General features: G+C 39.4%; 1 protein-coding gene across 7 annotated transcripts in view; it reads right to left on the bottom strand.

Annotated features, from left to right (window-relative positions):
• Positions 1-13,542, bottom strand: part of ZMYM4 (zinc finger MYM-type containing 4) — a 45,931-nt gene extending 32,389 nt beyond the window's left edge. For 6 of the 7 annotated variants that reach the window (XM_062594159.1, XM_062594161.1, XM_062594162.1 and 3 more), the window contains exon 1: positions 13,200-13,542. In XM_062594159.1, coding sequence (XP_062450143.1) covers positions 13,200-13,241 — 42 coding nt within the window. In that variant the 5' untranslated portion in view covers positions 13,242-13,542. Of the gene's footprint in view, positions 1-12,711; positions 12,847-13,199 lie in introns of all 7 variants that reach the window. The other variant, XM_062594163.1, reaches the window with a different exon arrangement.
• Between the last annotated feature and the right edge of the window lie 7,240 nt (positions 13,543-20,782).

Below are 20,782 nucleotides of genomic sequence, written 5' to 3'. Positions count from 1 at the left end.
ATACATAGAAAAAGCACACAATGAAAATTTAAAATTAGTATGGCTTTCCAGAAAAGGTGGACGGAGAGAGAAGGGAATGTCAAAATTTTCACTTCTACAGGAGATACCTGTATTAGATTGAGATCATGGATCCTATACCAAAAGCATTCTGCCCTCTTCTGCTCTCTGTAGGCTTTCATTTCATCTAACCATTATAAATGGAACAATACCAATGCACACCATTTTCAGTGACATGGGCTACACTGATATGAAGCTTTAATCATTCTACTAGGGAATGTCCCCTTTCCAGTGACAGTGGAACATCATGCTTAACTCCTAAGAGTTGGGAGACATTGAGTGTCAGTGTGAGTGCCACTGAGGAAGAACCAGATGACGACTTTGTGCATTGTACAAAACATCCGCTTTCATTACATTTCTGCTGACAGATGTTAAAGTTGACAGCATGCTTAAATGCTGTCTGAAGAAGCGTGTGCACTCAGAATACTTGCTTTTCTCCAGAATGCCCTGCTTTTATTAGCATCTGTCCTTTTTGCCTAAAAGGTAATAGTTCATTTAAGTCATCTCTCCTTTCTCTGAATCTCTAGCTCTAACTTTTCTTTTCTGGTTGATCCTGTTCACACATCAATTCTTAAGCCATGTTAAAGAAAGTAATGGGATTTGAAAGCAAAGGGATAATCTCTAATTTCTTTGAACTCAAGTCATTTAGTTGATAAATCGGGGATTCCACAGAACTGCAATGGAGAACTATCAGTTCCTTAGTAGATCGCTCTGGGAAAGGATGACAGTACTCTGTCACAGGATTCATCCGATGGCAGAGAATCCATCAGTCTCCATCCAACATCTCCTACAAGTCCATAACAGGGTTTTAGCTCCTTCGGCCTAACTTCACAAATGTGGAACTAAGTTCTAGAAAGGCCCTGTCTAGCATTGTGAATTTCAAGACAACTCAATACTGTACTTTAAAAACAAAACTTTCCACCTTCTGTAAGCAGAGATAGTTGTGGCTGGAAAAGCCACACTGATAATAGTTGTCTAGAGGAAAAAAAGCATACACAACCACCTTCCACAAAAGTCTGCAAAGCCTGAGTTCTCTCACTGACACATATACACATGTGTATGTGTGTTTACGTATTAGGAGTGTCTCAGGAAATGCAAGTTTAATGATGATCTACAAGTCCACATATAATCAACTAAGTTTACACTAGTGCAAAACTAATCCCATAAATCTTGTATATATTTAGTGCTAATACCAGATGCTGAGAACAAAAACAGCAATGGTATACTGTTTTTAATGTAATAACAGTATAATCAAATGGCAGCAAGTTCCTTTTAACGTCAAGAGTATGAAACCCTTTGATGCATAAACACAATAGCCTTTATTTTTTTTCTCCATCCTGAACTTCCTTTATCCTTTTCTTGCTGGTAGGATAACAGAATTTTTCATTGCACATGAGCACTAGATAATACTTTTGTTGAAGTAAATTTACATCAAAGTATTTTCATTCATTTGAGATGCTGAATACCTGTGGGGAAGTGTTCTCAGTTCTATCACAGTCTGGTCACTTTATATGTCCCAAACCTTGCTGTTCTTCCTCCTCCTCCTCTAGCATTAATAAATATTTTATTAATAGGTGACAAAACAGAGATCTTGTTATTAGGAGAAGATCTAATTTTGCTGTCTGGATCTCTCTAACTTTCAAAGAAATGCAATGTTCAATTTGGCACAAGGGGCAATTTGCAAGTGGGCATTAGACACTACCATAAATATTCTGGACAACACTTACAATCTACTTGGAAGGAATCCAAGACAGTTCCCAACCACAACGCCATCCTAGGGAGGAAAAAAAAAAAAAAAAAAAAAAAATGCTATTTGGGATTTTGTTCCTCTTTCTTTTGTGAGGCTATAAAAATAGTAGGTGATGTCTGCCTTGTGAACTTTTAGATCTTGATCAACTTTCTTCATTTTAAAAGTTTTCAGGATAGACAATTAATTGTGTTTAGTTTACATAGGTGATTTTCTCCTATTTTAAGCTTGTACTGGCAATTACAAAGGTTACAGTTTGATTTGCACCCCACAGTCTATGTCAGCAGTGAATATTCAGATCATAACACACACAGTTGGGATTCTTAGCAAAGCTGCAACAGTCTGGAGTCAAAAAATGAAGGTATAACTACCCTGTGCAGGGAAGTGTTTGCTGAAGTGGAAACACTCAGGCCAACTAAGGATCAAGAATTTGAAGACACATTTCAGAACGACATGGATAGGCATATCTGCATCTACTATCAAAAGGTTCCATTACAAATACTTATAAAATAGGAATTTTAGCATCTGATATTAGCAGTCATGGCTAAATCGTTACCTAGTTTTGATGGTGGACAGCATCAGAACCCCGAGGTGGGGAGCGTCGAGGGGAGCAACTACAGGAAGCGTTAGCATGTTCACATGTCTAGATACATAGGTATCCAGATACCTATCTACAGACACATTAAAAAAACCCAACTCCAATGAATTATGACTTCTAGCCTATAATTGGACTATGCCCTCAGAGGAGGCATATCTTTTATATATCTTTTTCTGAAGTAGTGTGGGGTATTCCCTCCTTTTATACACATTCTATTCCATTCTTGAATCCTAATAAGATCTTATTTAATGCCATTCCGGAGGAATTTTCATATATTAACAAGTAGTTACACAAAAATTCTATCACCTTCTGTAAGTTTTAAATGAGTTGGCTCTCACCAGATTATGGTCTTGTATTACACAGAAATGTAAGTAATAATGCCAAATTTTCTATTTCCACATTATTCTGTTATTACATTTAGATAAAGTTACCTTGCAGATCCCTCTCTTACCAGTCCTAATATTTCCTCCTCTGATTAGCTGTCATCCATTCTCAACTCCCTTCATTTCTTCTGCTCTAACTTTTTAAGATGTGGTGACTAGAAAGGACCAGAAGTACTCTAGAGGCAAACATGCAACTGATTCATAAGGTGGCATTTGTTAAAGGTCCTTTGAGATAGATCTAAGAAGAAGCATCTCCATATCACAGATTAAATCCTAGGTCACTGCAGAATGGAAAGTATGCAGAATGGAAAGTCTTCTGTTATAATACTCTAGGCCTGAAATTCCCAACATAGTGCTCAAAACAAACTTCAAATTTTAAAATGAAACATACGACTATTATATTTTATAACACTTTCATTTAATCCCTTCGGCTAATATTTTGCCAGAGAATAACTTAATGATAATCAGTGCTTTTAAAACAGTAAACATTGCCTAAAATTTTAAGACAAAACAGTTTAGATACAGAATTAGTAAAACAAAATATTTTAGAATATGTTTCTTAGTGATCCTGTCTCACTAGCTAGAATAGTACACAAAGCAATGTTTTGCCTATTCATGTTGTAACAAATAAATAAATAATACACAAATACACAAATGGTGATAAAACAAATTATGTTAGGTGTTTCAGGAAGACACAACTCTCAAAGAAAAATGCCAGGCTTTCTATCATCTGCGGCAACAAAAATTTCAATTAAATTATAGTTACTAAAATAAATCTCACAAAGAGTTTGCTTTAAATTGACTATTCTTTACAAACAGAACAACAGCATTGCTTTTATAAAAATTATTCCACTATGTACGTTGCTAGATTTTGTTTTACACACTAGACACTAGGGAAATACTGTTACATCCACAGTACTCACCCCGTATTTGCTTGGAACGGGTAACGAAAGAACACCCTTTACAGTTTAATATAATGTGCTAATTTGTGATAACTAAAAAACCTGTTTAATACTATAATGGCACTTAAAGTTGCCATAGCATCCATAAACCAAACAATAGATTATTTTTCTGCAATATAATGGCAGAAGCTGCCCTACGGCTACAATATTGTTTTGTACACAAAATAAAGAACTACTTTAAAGAAAAAAATAACAACTTAACATACACAGGCACATATTTTCTAGCAAGCCTTTTGAAGTCTGATCTTAGGTTTTAGTGCATCCATAAGCAAACTGTGGAGAAGAAACAGAGATGTTAAAAAATTGCAGTTCAAAAGACCCAGAGATTTTCTCAATTTGTTGTCTGTACAGCTCCTTCACACCTATAGAGCACAGCATACACCCCCACTTCAGAATTTAATAAACTCCTAAGGAAGATCGAATTTTTTTAAAAACAGTAATTTTCATTTTAATTCCTATTCTTGAACCAGGTGTAATAAGATCAGGAAGCATCCCCTGACCTTTTACACATGACATCCCTAGAAGAGATGCCAGGCAGGCAGCCAACTGCACTGCACCTCTTCTGTAGGAAAACCACGCAGCACAAGCAGAATTAAGCACTGAGTCTTTCCTAAAGCTGCTTTTGCAGCATCGCAGATAGACCATTGATCCATACCTTCAAAGCACCTAGAGAAGGAAGGAGCAGAGGGTAACAAAGAGCCAGGCTGCTGCAGATACCTGCTACAGGAAAAGAACCACTGCGGCAGGAAGAGAACCCGGCGGGGTCAGGCGAGCCATAGAGCTCCGCGCGTGGAGCCGGGCCTGCAGAGCCCCCTAGCCGCCCCGGCCGGCTGGGCTCCGCGCCGGACAGCCGCGCCGCGCGCGGCTGCTTACCGGACGTCCTCCCGCCCGGCGCTTTCTAACAGATGGAAATAAAATCAGAGCGTGCGTTTTGGGAGCAGGAGTCGGGAGGATGCGAACTTTATACACTCTGCAAGGTACGTCCTTCAGACTTCAGTGGGCATTTGAGGAATGTTCAAGCTTCCCAAAAAATTGTGCCTAGATTTTAGCTGCAATCACTATTTTAGTCTAAGTGTAATTAAATGGGCATCGTGATGGGCAAATTTAAAGGCAAATCCAAACAATCATCTATACATGCAAAAAGACAAAGACAGACATTTTTCTGTTTCTGAGGGCTCCTGCTCTTCCTCCTCAAGAAATACAATTATACATTGTTTACGCATCTTAAGTTTTTAAATTTCAGAAAGTAAGATTAAGACATGTGCTGATGACATTTTATATTTGCATTTTTAGAATTCACCATAAATACCAATGAGTAATTTGGCACATAAGGTTATTACTCCTTCCTATCCCCATATTTTTTTTTTCATATATATATATATGTATATATATGTATTCATGTATATGTATTCATATAAATATATATATATATTTTCCTGTGCTTTTGGAACACTCATTGGCCAATTCCAAACAAAACCTCTGTCTACCTTGTATCTGTAGTTTCCATATTCACCAAACATACACACGTGTGCCAAACAGTGTTACAAAAATATATGAAGCTAAGCCGATCAGCCTGCCAAATACATAGAATATTATAGTATGCCTTATCTTTTCCTCAGTGTTTCAGTATTTTTAATCAATACCAATAAAGAATAGAAGGGGATCCTAGTCTATCTCCCATTACTACACAATGATGTAAGTTTGAAAAGGAACTAGCTCTATACTGAAGGCTTCAGTTTGCAACAGTTTTTGCAAAGCCACCAAAATAAGATATGGAGATCCGAAGCCTGCCAAATGCACAGGCCTTGCAAATTGAAAAGCATACACACAAAAAACGCATAAAGTAAACCAAGGCATCACACTTAAGGCCTTCTTAAAAAAATATGTAACTTCTTCCTCTAAACCCTCCTCCTCAGCTATGTGATGAACTTTCATTCTGCTTAAGGCATTACAGAAATAATCCTTGACACTGGAAATTTAGTTAAACTAAATCTCTAAGTGAACTGAAATTAGAGTAATTCCTATTTCTCACAGCGTAAGTTATGAAAAAAACTAAAATTAAGTGAATAAAGTTACACACACACACACACACACACATATATATATATAAAATGCACCAAGATCAGACTAGTGTCTGCATTATAACAGTACCAGTTTATGATGTGATATTCAGCACATAACTATTGCAAACCAAGTATTTCACTTCAGTTACATATTTTATCACCCCACAAAAAAAGACAGCATTTCCCAGATTACAAACACATACTAAATATTTTGGCCAAAGCTTTCAAAAGAGTAGCTATAATTTATTTAGAAGATTATGTTCTGCAAAGCACAACATCTCCTCAATTCCATTTAACTCAGAAGCTTTGTCTCTCATTAATAGAAAGTCATCATCATGTCCTTTAAGGAAAAACTGTCCAGATAATAGAACTAAAAAGCAATGAGGATAACACTCCAGGGCTGAAGGACCAGAACACTATAACCTAGGAAAGGTTCATTTACTCAGTGTCTCCCCCAAGAGGGTAACTAACCATGTTAGTCATTGTTTTGCTAACAGTCATGCTACTCTTAGCAAATTAATCTTTAAAGAAAGTGATACACGCATAAAATCCAAGTTGTCCACTTTTCATTATAATCAGACCTCAAATAAAAAGCCTACAAGATGGCTTTCTATGCAAATCAGGAAAAATTACAAATGTAGCACCTTCTGCTTGTTGATAAGCACAGCAGGGATTATCGGCCCTCCTTTACAGGACAGTTTATACATTAATAGGCCCATATTGGTGAATCATCTTATCCACCATTAGGTACTGCAAAGCTTTTCCCTTCTCCTAAGAGTTATGTGCCAACAACAACTGGTGGTGAAAACAGAAGAGGCTGTATATATATGTATCTTTCTCTACTTCAGTATTTTTGCATGAAAGCAGTCATGTGCTCTACTTTACTCTTCAAAGTATCTTCCTAATTCAAGCTTTCTTTTTGCCTGTTTATATTTCTCTTCAAGGCTCCTGTACAGTCCTATGATTTTCTCCTCTCCTGTTCCTATAAAAATTGACATTTCTCTCTTTCAGATGGCTACAATTCCAGTCCCATTTGTAGTTGATGCCCTGGTTGGCTTCTACTTTCTCTTTTCCTATGAAGAAGTGGTGCTTAGAATAGGCAGCTTAGTCGGATGTTCCACCTTCTTTGTAGGTATTATTACAGGTATCCAAGGCTCTTCAGAATGAAATGCCTGAACACCTGTAAAAACAGGCAGAAAAAACACTAATACTATGTGATCAGAGCTCTCTGCAAAGCTGTTGCCATTGTTTCATGGAGCACTTGAGAACTGCCCTATAACCTAAACAAACAAGACTTCCTGCACAAGATGCCTGCAAAGAAATAAACGACTATCACAGTGACGTATTAAAAAAAAAAAATGACCTATGTCTACTTGAGATTCTTCTGCTTGCAAATAAATGATGCAGATAAAACATGCCTGTTCAATCTTCCCCCCCCCAAAAAAAAAACATTTTAAAAGACATAAAACCTATCAATTCAGTAAGTTTCTAGATTACATAAATTTTCCCAAGGAAGTAAGTGCTATTTTTCATAGAATACTATGACAACTTCTACTAGACAATATTAAAGATCTGTGTTAATAGTCTCTATTAACTAAACTGTATTTCATAAAGCCTTCTTGAGCATATAGAACCATTTAGAATAAAGATTATATGTTTCCAGTTACTTTTTAGCCTGTTTTGACAAGTTTCAAGATTCAAGAAAGAGAAGTTTTTTCAAAAAAATAATTTAAAAAGCAAGCATTCCCAAACTTCTCCTGTAGGAACAACTGTGTCCCATTACATTAATTCTGTTCCAGGTTCTTCTCACTTATATTTAGACAACTAAACATTAGTTTTTTAGGCCAGTTGTTCAAGTTTTCCTCTCTTTTCAATAGAAATGAAGAGACACTTCCAGAAGACAATCCATCCTACCCTGGGATCGGGCAGATGATCTTTCAGAGATCCCCATCTCTTTCACTGGTGGTAGAAAGAGTCCAAATAACCTCTGCCAGAATAGACAGATAACTATTCTACGGTATAGTTTACAATGTGAAGATGAGAAAAAATACATTTATTTCCAAACTCTTTCCCCTTCATGTTCCTATGAAAGCAAAAATAAGAATCAACAACTATTTGTCCTATACTTATAATCTGCAATACAGTGTAGTATGTAAAGACCATTTCAGCACTGGTACAGTGGACTGGTACACAAAAGCAGCTTTGCAGTATTTGTTGATTCAGAAGTGTCTAGCATTCTTGTAGCCTGCTTAGTACTCTCCCATGCTAGCTTTTGGGAGGGAGTTTATGCTTTCTGACCACCAGCATGGACAGCAAAAGCCTAAGACAAAAGATCAGGATTTAGGCAATAGATAAGCCTGATGGATCTCAGATAAATGTACTTAGCTAACTCAGAAACAAGATTCAGAATTTCCAAGGAGTCTTGGATCTGGATACTAAACTTCTCCAAGCTCTTATGAGAGCTTTATTTTTCTGAATCTGAACCAGATCCAGATCAAACATTCAGAATAATTGTGGGAAAGAGACCAAATGTAAAATTTAAATTATGATTTTGAGAGAGATGGTTATCTTTTTTTCTATAAAACCCCATATGATAGAAAAAGAGCTTCAGTTATAACAGTAACTGAGTATCATACATTCTTCATTAAAAACTTCAAAGGTATGACACACATTTTAAAACTATCTGTTCTAGTCTGCAAATGCCTCTTAAGACTAAAGATTCTAAGTAGATTTTTACACTGAAGCATTAATAAGTTAATGACAGTATTGTCAGAGCACAGAAAAGACCCAAAGACAGATCTCTTGATCTTGTTCTCTATGACTAGCCTCAAAATTTAAGCCATTCCAATATTCACCAACTATGATTTTGCTTTTTGGCTTTCAAAAAGAACACTGTAGATGATTTATATATAAATCCTTTTTAACATTTCAAACTTTTAAATTAAAATTAAATTCAATTTAAACATATATACCTAAAGTAGAGAGCAAATATGATAACCATTATCATCATTATCATCATATTATCATATGATAAACATTATCATCAGTTTTCAATTAGTCTTTATAAAAAGGACAAAATGCAACATGCAATTGTTGGATCAGTATCAATCTGGCAAAGCAAAGCTACAGCTAAGTCTTTAAACTTTTCAATTTTTATTTCCATTGAAATTTTTGAGTTGCACTTTCAGAATGTCACAGTTGAACAACCAGTACGGCAACAAAGGTCATCTTCTACTCTACGTCATGAGGTTAGCAACAGTCCGCAGTCTGCTTAAATTGGTCTCCCTGCTTAAATTGGTCTCCCTTTCCTTGAAATGGCCAAAGAGCAGCTCATGATAGGAGATTTCAAACTCTTTCAAACTCAGCTGTCACATGGCTTTTGCTTCATCCTAGTATGAACTTCTAGCAACAAAGTGACTGCTCCTGGGATCAAGATTATGCAATGCTGCAGTTATCACAGCCTCACATCTACACCATTCATGAAACACTCTACTGGACCTTCCCAAGAACTGACTTCACTTTATCCTCAAGTCATTTTCCCAGATTGACTCTTGCTCATTCTCCTTCTCTGTTTCCACCAGACAACTAGTAGAAACCAAGAGAAAAATCTGAACTTGCTGATGTTCTCTGCCCATCTCCCTTTTTTGCCCCTATGGAAGCATGTTTTTTTTCTATTAAAGGATGAAAGGCAGAACACAGGCTAAGATGGTGAAAGCTGTGAGCTTGCACATGCCCTTGATGAAATATTCTCTGCTAGAGAAGCCTTATTTTGAGGAGTTCAGATGATCAGAGTGAACAAATGTTAGATGCAAAAGTAGGACTGAGGTACAACAGTGCTGCTTTTATGCAGTTAAGAAATTTATAAAAAGAATGATGGAAATAATCTGAACAGAGAAAGTCATTGACAGGAATCCTTCAAGAAAATTCACTACATAGAACTTGTGACAAGACTTATTTAGGGAAAGGTCAACATGAATTGGAATGTCTTGTAGAAATGATAGGGCTAAAAGAGTAATTAAGGGAAACATTGATATAACCACTCCCAAAACATTCGGAGTGAGTCTCACATCTAATTTCCAGTATTCTAATCATGTATAGGAGCCTTGAAGTAGGTATAGTTTACTTACTTTTCTGTATTTTATACAATATGTAAAGCCTTACTGTAAAAGACTCAGATACATTATGCTTATTTTTAGAATGTGAATATAAGAATTATGACAGCAAAGCATCCTTTGAGAGGCACATAAGCCTTTGCAGAGAAATCTGTTTTCATTGTCTTTGTACCATTTAAATGTAGTCCAATAAAACTTGCTAAAAAATGACAGATACTAAAGTTTTAGAAAAAGCTATGCAAAACTAAAAATCTCTTGAAAACAGCTATTTTATTGATGTAGGCACCCACCTGTTTACCTACTCACATGAAATTAATTTCCAAGAGCCCAGGTGTCAAATTTCAGTAGTTAGTACTGTACACTACAAATTGTCCTGCCTAATTCAATAGGTTGACAGAGTATGGTTGTAAATAAATGATCATTCTATTTAAAATGTAAACTGTTCAAGACAGTGAACATACAAATTAAAGCCAAAGAGATACAATTTTTTGGTCAACTAAATAAAAAACAATATAACCAGACACCTTTCAAGTGAACTTTGATATTATTTAATATCTATAAATATGAAAAGCTAAATAGGTTGACATATTTTCCTTAGAAAATATTCAAGTTTTGATTTTGGGTAGAAATTAAACTTCTCTGAAATAATTATTTAATAATAAGAACTTTCAAGATATTATTAAAAATCAAAATTAGACAAACTTTTATGTGAGTCTCACACTGACAAAAGTTTACTTTTTTAGCTCATTGCTAATTATTGTGCCTCAAGATAAAAGATGGCATCCATTTATTAACAGGTTCTACAACATGCCAGTTCCAGTGTATGCGCTCAGGAATAACAGCCTTTCGAGAAGACTTTCTAATTGGAAAGAAGAATTCTGAATGTACCAGCACCTACAACGTTCCTGTCTGAAAAAAATTATAAAATCTTTATTTTTTTCTGTATAAAGGAACGGAGAATTTTACAAGAAATGCTCACTGTTCCTTAAGCCCAGGATTTGGAAGAGTCCATCATCTTAGTTCCTACAGAATAGGAACCGGATTACACAGGGAAGGAGAAAAGGGTATGTAGGATTTCCAAGACCTCATTACTTACTGTCTTCGTAGAAGAGACATAAGTTCACCTTATTTACTGTACACTAATCTCATTCTTCCCAGCTTCCACTGTTCACCTGAGCATTCAGGAAGGATCACTTGTCCCACACTCCTCAAGAACATCTTGGTGCATAAACTGGTTTTGGGTATTGAGAGAGGAGATGGGGAAACTCACATCTTGGGCTCTGAAGGTTGCACACAGATGGACAGAAATGTGCACTGGTGTAACCAGTTGTTTTAAATTCTCATGGAAGTCTTTCTCACACTGAAGATTAAGCTCACTACCAGACTTAGGACAAGAAAGGTATTTTCCTTCAGGTTAGATTGTTAAGTAGTGTTTCTTCTTCCCTTACGTAATAGCCTGAGGTAACTGCAACTTTCCAAGATCATCTATAAATTCTACAAAACAGATTCTCTGCTTCTGCAAGAAGCTGGAATGTTGGCAAAGATGACAGCGCATGAGATGCTTTCCATGATGTGCTGGGACATATGAAGCAATAATCGATGGAGCCTACTGGACTTAGCATCTAGTGCATGATTATCCTCATGATACAGAACCAACTTTTCCTTAGACCAACGAAGAGGATACTAACTTGATGACACTTTTCTGCTATTCCTTAGCAGACAATGAGTAAGTTTAAGATGAAAAAAAGTCTATCTTCTTCTTTTCCCAATATATTCGGCTGGGCCAAATAAACCCAAATAATGCCTCAGATAAATGGAGCATATCAAGGCACTGAGTGTGTTAAGATCACTGGACACTGGGACAACACATGCTACCTGAAGTACTAATTCAAAGACAAGATCTAAAAAAGTAGAGCTCATAGCATAATTTATGCTGGCAATGACCTAAGGAAGTCTCTAGGCCAACCTCCTGATCAAAGTAAGGTTGTCTATGAGGTCCTACGAGGTTGCTCAAGGGTTTATCCAGGCTTCTCTTGAAAACCTCCATGGATAGAGACTGCACATCCTCTCTGGGCAACTTGTTCCAATGTTTGACTGTCCTCATGGTACAAAAGTTATTTCCTATGTCCACTAACATATAAATTGCTGGGAATTAAGTTCCCAGTGATTTTGAGCAATTGTTAGCAATTTTATAACTCTCTGAGATTGCTCGTATGTCTATAAAAATGCGAATGTCTGAAAGACATGGGTTTAAGACAATTCAGTTACAATGTTTTTTTCCATAATTGTAGGATAGCTGAACAATGTGCAAACAGCTCCTTCAATTATACTCTTTAGAGTCAACTATTCCATTTAGCAACAATGAGTTTCACAGCAATCACAAGTTTCACGCTGCCTGAAATAAATCCAGTAACTGAAACTTCTCTCACACATAGGAGTAGAAAGGTTTGGATAGTGCTCTTGCCTTTCTCAAAGTCAGGCATTAGGAGGACTTCCTCATCTCTACGAAAAGGGAATTGGACAGCTCAGATCATAGTAGTGGACTATGGACCCTTCCACATAACCTCAAATTCAGACTTCATCAACTTCCTCTCAGAAGGTTCTCAATCAAAAACTAGGACTGCAGGAAAGAGGACCTACTTGTTGCATGACTATTTTGAGCACTGCTAAGAAGGTTGTTTTTCCTCAGTTACTTCATAGGCTACTAGACACCAGCAAAAGAGACTCTTTCGCTGGTTTTAAAAGATGAAGTATTTCTTTGAGTAAATTACAGTGCCCAGTATACTTACAGATCAAACTGTGGCAAGGAAGGACCAAGCCTCGGGGTTAGCCCAGCTAACGGCACTCGCACAACGGCTCCAGTCTGAGCACCTAAGAACGGGGCGACACCGCACTTTGGGCCGACATGAGCGCCGGGAACAAACCTGGAGAGCGCGACATCGTGCGTTTGAAGCGCGGGGACGCCGAGCACCAGGGCAGCGGCGGCGAGGAAGCTCGGCGGGGCGCGAGGCCGCCGTTTCAGCGACGCCGCGGTGCTTACCGACACGCTGCGCTGCGCGGACGCCCTCCTCGAGGAGGGCTCCAGCCCAAGACGCCGCACGAGGGGATCGACGGCGCCGCGGGGCTCAGGCCCGGCGGGGGGCCCGGGACCCAGCCCGGCACGGTCGGCCTGCAGCCCCCGGCGGTGGCAGCGACAGTGGGACCCCGGCCCGGCCCCGCCCCCTGACCCCTGCCCTTTGACCTCGCGGCGCGGCCCGGCCTGCCCCCCGCCACTCACCCTGGCGCAGGGTCCCGGTCCCTCCTCCTTGGCCTCCGCCATGCTGCGCCCCCCCCCTCGGCTGCCCCAGCCCGGCTCGCGGGGCCGGGGGGGGTCGCTCCCTCGCAGCTTTCCCGCCCCCCCCCCCCCTTCCCCGCTTCGAGCGGAGGGAAGGTCCGCAGCGTGCCCGAGGCCGGCCCCGAGCCGCGCGGCGGCGGCGGCAGCGCGGGGAGGGCGGGAAAGGGGAGGCTGGCGGCTCCCTCAGGGGGCGGCGGCGGCGGCGGGAGGGGGAGGGGGCGGGGGTCGCACCCGCCAGGCCGCGAGCCCACTTGGAGCAGCAACGACGAGCCCAGCGCGGGGCCGCAGCGCGCCTGCGCCGCGCGCCTGCGCCCTGCCGCCCGGCCCCGCCCCTCGCCCCCGCCCGGCCCCCCCGCGCAGGCGCTCTGCGGCTCCCTCAGGGCGGGCTCTTAAAGCGCGCCAAGGGCCTCGGGGGGGGGGGGGGGGGCGCCGGGCCTCGGGGGGTGTCGCCCAGCATGGCTGCCCTGAGGTGGGCTGCGGCGTGAGGCACCGAGCTTCTTCTAGGGCAGCCTGGCGCCATGGCGGCCGTGGGTTGGCGTCGTGGTGGCCGCCATGGTGCCAGCGCGTGGTGGGAGCCGGCGATGGCGACGTTATCATCATCATCGTCGTCGTTGTCTTCCCCATCGCTGCTGCAGGTCCCGCCTCACCTGGCCAGCCTGTGCTCCCCGGTGCAGCAGGCTGCAGCACCCACCTCTCCACGCAACGCCGTTCTCCAGCGCCACGCTCCTGTCACCCTCCATCGCGCCCCTGAGGCCTGCTCGCCTCCTGCGCGGCTGCGCCAGCGGGGAAGGTGGCCATGAGGGTTGGCCTGGAGTAATCAGCCTGGTCACCTCTCCGCTGGGCAGTTCTCCAGAAGTGGGTGTGTTGGACTTGTGACCTTCCTGTTGGTATGTATTTGTTTATTTGATGGGATGCTCAACGCTGTATGAGTCGTCGCCCAGCAAACTAATAGCAGCATTGCAGCGCTGAGCTGTGAGGTGGTTTGACCTAACTTTTGGCCCAAGGCTGTTCGCTTTTAGTTTTGCACTACCGTGGAGCCGGGAGGCGCTTCCTTCCTATGCTGGATCTGCTGCACTGTTGTTGTTTTGAACGCTATGTGCAGTATTTGCAAGACATTGAGTTTTCTAACTTTATTGGAATCAACCAAAGAGACATGACCAATATGGGTTTTGTTGGTAGTGCCTGTGCTTTATCAACCATGAATGAACTATTATGTATTTTCTAGCTAATTTAATATTTGGTAGCATGATAATAAAACATCTATGTTTTAAATATAACAATGGATGGTTTATTTTTTGACCAGGTTTTTGCTAATCTGGTATTATTCAAAACTTCCTGTAAGAGCTCTTTCTACAGAGTCTGAGGTCTTAATCCTATGAAGATTTGCATGTGTGTTTAACTTGAAATACCTGAGAGGTCTCATTCTGATTGCAAAAATTGGTGTAAATTTTCAATAGGAAAACCTAAATATTTAAAGCTTTGTAATGTTGCCTGTTGTTTTCATGTTTTTTGATAGCTAACACACTCAAAATATTAGCAAGATATAGGCCTATTAAGAAAAAATGTAAAACTACAGGATAAGATGCGTATTATTCCCATTTTTATTGGGAATAAGTCAAACATTACTAGCACCCACGAATATTTGATAAGAACAATGTATTCCTTTCTCTTTATTGTTTAAATGATCTAACTACTAATTAAAACTTTGTCTTAAAGAGCAATCTCCACTTCCTGAGTTTATCTGATGTGCACAATTGACCTGTGGTATTAAACAGCAGCTGCAATTCAATGGTGAATGAAGTGATTCTTAGATAAACACCATCCTTCATTTGGCCAAAAACATTGGATATATTATAGCAGGATTCATTTAGGAAATCCTGTCAAGTCTGTCTTTAAAAGTGGCTGCGTTGCAGTGTTGTGAAATAATGTATGTAATATCTTAATAATGTATAAATAATACTTTACACTTACAGAATAATCTTCATCCTCAAAGATAAAATAATTCTAGTTAATATATCATTTCATTATATTTCATAGAGAATTTCAGATTCTTTATGACTAAAGATATGTGGAAACTGAGTTTGATGTGATATTTAATAAGTGTTTAAAAGAACTTTTATCCTTAGGTAGCTACAGATGAGAAGTGTGAATATTTTAATGGGCACAATATAGTAACAATGATAGATTTTATGTGACTTAATTAGTATTTACATTGGTTTTGACTCTTGGATATCTAGAAATTCTAAATGTATGGCTACCACTTATCAAGTTTCCCCTTGGATATATCCACTAACGACTAGACTGCAATACGTGTGGATATTCTGCATAAATGACCATTGTGCATGCACAGATTTCTCAAAGGCAAGTATGTAGCTACATGGATGTATTGTAGATGTGCAGTTCATTTAAGTACTGGAAATGCATTTGTTTCTGAGAAGGATTTTCTATAAAGATAGAAAATGCAAAAAAAAAGAAAAGATTGCAACTGCACTGTCAGAATATAAATATTTATAAATGACCTAAACAATTAGTAATAACATTGAGAAATCCAAGTATTCAGAGGTCAGGAGGAGGACCTTAAAAGGTGAGATTGTCTTATAAATGAAAACTTTGAGAATTACAAACCTAGGTTTTGTTTGACCTCTGTTTTTTTTTGAGATGTTGTGGTACACTGCATTCACATTTTCAGGCTTAAGGTTAGAAAGTGTGTTGGAGAAGTTGTTTGTTCTAGTTAAATCTATGTTGTCACATAATCATGATTCCAAAACCTTAGGCATTCAGAATAACTTCAAATGCTGTGAAACTTCCAATTAACATCAGAAGACTTGACGAAACTGTTGTTATAACTTCTTAGGGCTATATTGTATATGTCCATAGTATTTTATAAAATGAGGATTTTATAGAACTTGGTCAGAGCATACTAACAGAAACAAACAGCTCTATTTTATTTTTGTATGTTTCTCCTAATTAAATTAGGGAGCTGATGGAAATATTTGAGTTCTCAATATACAGCTGAAAATGCATTCAGGCCAGTAGACCAAATATTTTGTTAAAAATAGATTCTGTCATTAAAACAATGTAAGAAAATCATATACTGTTGAAATCTGTGCCTGATCGGTTTGCTTAAGTTGATATATAGTCTGCCAGCTGAGGGGGTGACAGTGAGCACAGAGCATTTAGACCTAGATCAGCCCAGGTATATATTTTCTGTAGACATATCTCAGCCCTTTCTATGAATAGAGCAATTGAAATAGAGCAGCGCACTTTCTGGCTTGTTCAGACCTGACTTACTTTTGACTCTTAAATGAACTGTATATGTATTAATGTGGCAAAAGAAGAGACTGTATAATATGTAGATAATACAGTGATGAGTAGTGTAGGAACAGACCTAGATAAATGCCTGGATAAGGTGGGGAAAAGATAAGGTTGTTCCACTGTGTATTGTTCTTGAATTGCTTTTTAATTTACCCCTGGAGTCCTCATGTTATAATCTACTGCACAATTCTGCATGAGATTGTTTTCAAAACTGACATTTTTTAAAAAAATCATAAAACTCCTTTCATATGCAGGCTGCAGTTCAATGAACTGGATGAATGATCTTTCTACATACCCATGGGCATGCACAGCTGAATATAGATCATCCAGAAAACCTGCAAGCCTTACATACTGAGATCTGGACACTCCTCCTTCTATTTGAGCTCAGATTCTGTTCAGAGAATTACTGTTGCAGATGCTTATAATACTGTTAAGTGACTCTGATCAAAAGCAGTAACAATGAATAATCTTGTTTTCTTTTTCAATGAGTTTTATGAGCTTCCTAATAGGACAGGCTTTGTAAGGTGGGCTTGATACAAAAGAGCATGAGAAACATGGCGGTTGCGTATGTTGTACCTGCATTTGGGGGACCAGTAAGAGAAGAACAACGTAGCATGTACTGTTTAATTAAAATGGGAGTTTGGAATTAGCAAACCTGTATGTCTTCTGACTGCCTAGATATTTCAGTAGAAAAGGCTGAATCAGTATAGGTTAGACCCATGTAGCTATACTGGCAAACCATCCTTTACAAACATACTTTGTGCTGGTAACAATGTGCTATTACCAGTGAGGCAATATCACGTACTATCCTGAGCAAAATCCAGACATGAGTTCTTTCATGCTGGTCTCAATCTCTCTCTCAATTCGGGCTTTTGCCAGTATGGATTTTGATCTCCAGATGTTATTGCACAAGTACGAGAATTTGGTCTAGACAACAGATATAAAACTCAACAAGAGAAGAGTGCCTGTTTGCTTGGCATATGAAGCCAAGGAGTGCAACGAGCAAAGCATTGTATGATAGAACAGCATGAGAGTAGGGGACAGCGGTGGCCCAGAGCCTGAGGAACTGAATTTACAGGATTGAGGGAACATCAGAATTAAAGGAAAGAAGGATGCTTTGTACTCTTTGTCCAGACTGTGGTAGGGGACTGAGAAAGGACATGATGGGAGGCCACTTCTGCAGGTCTGCTAGGCAGTGCTAATGGGAGAGGAAGCTATAGCCCTCTTGGATCCCAGTGCTCAATAATCTGGCCTGGGTGTACACAGAAGATAGCTTTCTCTGAGCTTAAACACTATGTTGGGAAAAGAGGTTAAGAATCTGGTCTAGGTGAGAGAGACTGGAATTTGGCAGCTTTATTTCATATTCTCCCTACTGGTCCCTTGAACCTGCAGGAAGCTCCCTGGTGGAGCAGTAGTGAAACTCCAGAGGAGATGAGATGCTGGCAACCTTTTTTTGCCTCAGGCATGTGCCGAGCTGCTCAACTTTTTTAGTTTTACATAGTCCCATATTTCAGATGCTAGCACCTTCCAAGATGGGGCTGTAATGATGCAAGCAAAACCAGTGAATATCTCAGGAAGACAAAAAATTCTAGTGTAGCTTCACCTTGGTGCCTGAGCAGATTGAGAAAGGTGGAGAGGACACTTGAGCAGCAATAGGGATTTGTCTCCCAGTTCTGTAGTTGTTTTCACTTTGTCCACCTGCACCAGTGACACATGGCATGGTGGAGGCTGGGGCAGCCAGGACAGCAGGGCTCCCTTGGCAGGCCCTGGGGCTCAGCTGCTGGGCAGGATTTGTATTTCCTTGGCACTAGCTATATCAGGGCCCTGCCTCAGCAAGGTCTCCTGAGGCTGCAAGGACAAAGGGGATCAAAAGGCTTGGAAACAGCAAAGATCAAGGAAAGAAAAGCCAAGTTTTAAAAAGCAATGTATTCAGTGTGCTTAGTCATAGATGCACAAATGGAGGAGGGATGGTAGAAGCCTATTTTCATCCTAAAACTCCCCCTCACATCCCAGACTTGCTTGGTGGTGTTTGCTGTTGAGATAACATCCCCACATCCCCTTCCCCCAACACCTACAGATTACTGAAGGAGCAGCCGTTGCAAAAGAGAGGAGGGAAGGGGGAGGAAAAAAATAAAAAGGCAGTTAACAGTTGCCTTGCTCTGCCTGCAGGAGAAATGTCAGGAAGTGTCTGGTGGTGGGTGGGATGAAAGGAGGAAGCTGAACTCAAAAGAGAATATTGTAGCTCTGCTCCTGCGAACAAATGCCCCTCTGTATTTTGCTTGATAAGAACATAGAGTAGCAGGGTCTTCCTGCATTCAGGAAGGATGAGAGTGGAGCCATCACTTATATGGCTCTGAGTGGTCTGATTTGTGTGCTACATTATCCAAAGCACTCCATGGACTGGAAGGTGAATAAATGTAAACAGCTATGAAGAAATAAAACCACCATAAATAGTTAATAGTACCTTCATGTGATGGGCATGATTCAGTATTAATTGTAAAGTTAACTTCTATTTGGATGGACTTATGGCTGTATATGAAATTTGGATCAGAATTTAAGTTCAGTGCAACCATGATTTTATTATTTTATTATAATTACAAATCACTATAAATCCATTCTGCATCATTTTTTAAGTATAAATAACACAAGCTTTTTTTTTTTTTCCTCCTCCCAAAACATGCCAGCAGTCAGCTTTTGCAGTTCTAAGATCCCCCCCAAAGTGAATCTAGTTATAAATACAAAGGAAATTGTTTTCATTCATTTTTACCATGCAGCCCTGGAAAAATGCAAAAATAAGCTGAGAATATAGAGAATGATAAGTACAATCATACAATCAGTAACAATGATAAAGGAACTTAATTGCATACCTCCTGAAATATTTAAATAGACAGTGACCAACACGTGCAAACTCGGTATCTAAATTTTTACACCTAGTTTTATATTTTTAGAAAAAAAAAAATGATGTTACTGTGCATTAGTGATTCAACCATTTGTGTTCCGTACCTTAAAATTTGTCAATAACCATCTACAATTCACTTGTTGTTTGCAGTTTTTTTTTTTTTTTTGAAGCTTATTTTTTATACAAGGTGATCTACTATGAAAAAAATCTATAGCAGAAGTACAGAACTCAGTGGGAGAGGACCCCTGGATTTCTTACTGAATTATAGACAGGGAGCTATAAACATCCTCAAGACATTTATGCATGTAGTCCACAGCAGATCTCAAGTGGCGGTTAGCATAAAGAGCAAGCAGAAAATGCATCCGTGATGCGATAGGTAATCTTACACTGACTTTAGCTACTTTCTGCCACATTCAGGTCTTGTCTATGCTATGAATACAGATTTATTGGCAAGTCCTCCTGGTGGAGAACCTGTTTATGCCAACAGAAGAGTTCATACCAGGTTCATATCAGATTCTTGTGTCAGGGCAAGGGAGAGGAAACACCTTTTAATAAACTAAAAAATATTGTTGGAAGGACTAGGTGAAATTTTAAATTCAGAATCTCTCTTCTAACACCCAAATTAAAATCCTTGGGATTCATATAAACATTTTTTCTATCTACATAGTTTGTGTCACAGAAGATGCTGCTTCTCTGTAGAACTCATGCATCACTTACGGCCCTAGACCATAAGATGTGCACCAGCATCACTGATGAAGTGTGTAAGCACTTGGGCTTTTGCCAGCAGAACTGTACCATGTAACCTATAGGGATTTTTTTCATGTCTGCAAGTAGTATAGCTAATTTTTAAGGGAAAATCAGGCTTCCGTAAGGAAAAATTTGTTCCCTGCTACCATGGCTATTTCTGGTTTCAGTTCCATTCCCCTTGCTCAGTTTTTTTTTTTTTTTTTTTTTTTTTTTTTTTGGGGGGGGGGGAGTGGTGGGAGGATTTTGTGTTTCCTTTGTTTTTTCATCTGCTTTTCTTTCATTGAAGAATATCTAAATTCCAACCCCACATAAACTTATTTCCTGAAGCAAATCTCTCTGCTACTTTGATCAGCAATGGAAGAATTACTGTTGGCAACAAACTGTCATTGCTGAGGGTTCAGAGACCATAAGAATTCAATGAGACATTGTTTCATGCTGTTTATAGGCCCTAGTAGGAACTGGAATATAGTGCAATTCAGATAATATTATTTGCCATAAAACATGGAAAGTTTTATTTTTTTAAAAAAAAAAAAGTCTTGGACACTTGCAAAATCCAAGTGTGCTT

Source organism: Rhea pennata, chromosome 23 (assembly GCF_028389875.1).
Source record: "Rhea pennata isolate bPtePen1 chromosome 23, bPtePen1.pri, whole genome shotgun sequence".
Taxonomy (NCBI): domain Eukaryota; kingdom Metazoa; phylum Chordata; class Aves; order Rheiformes; family Rheidae; genus Rhea; species Rhea pennata.
This window is presented reverse-complemented; position numbering and strand designations above follow the sequence as displayed.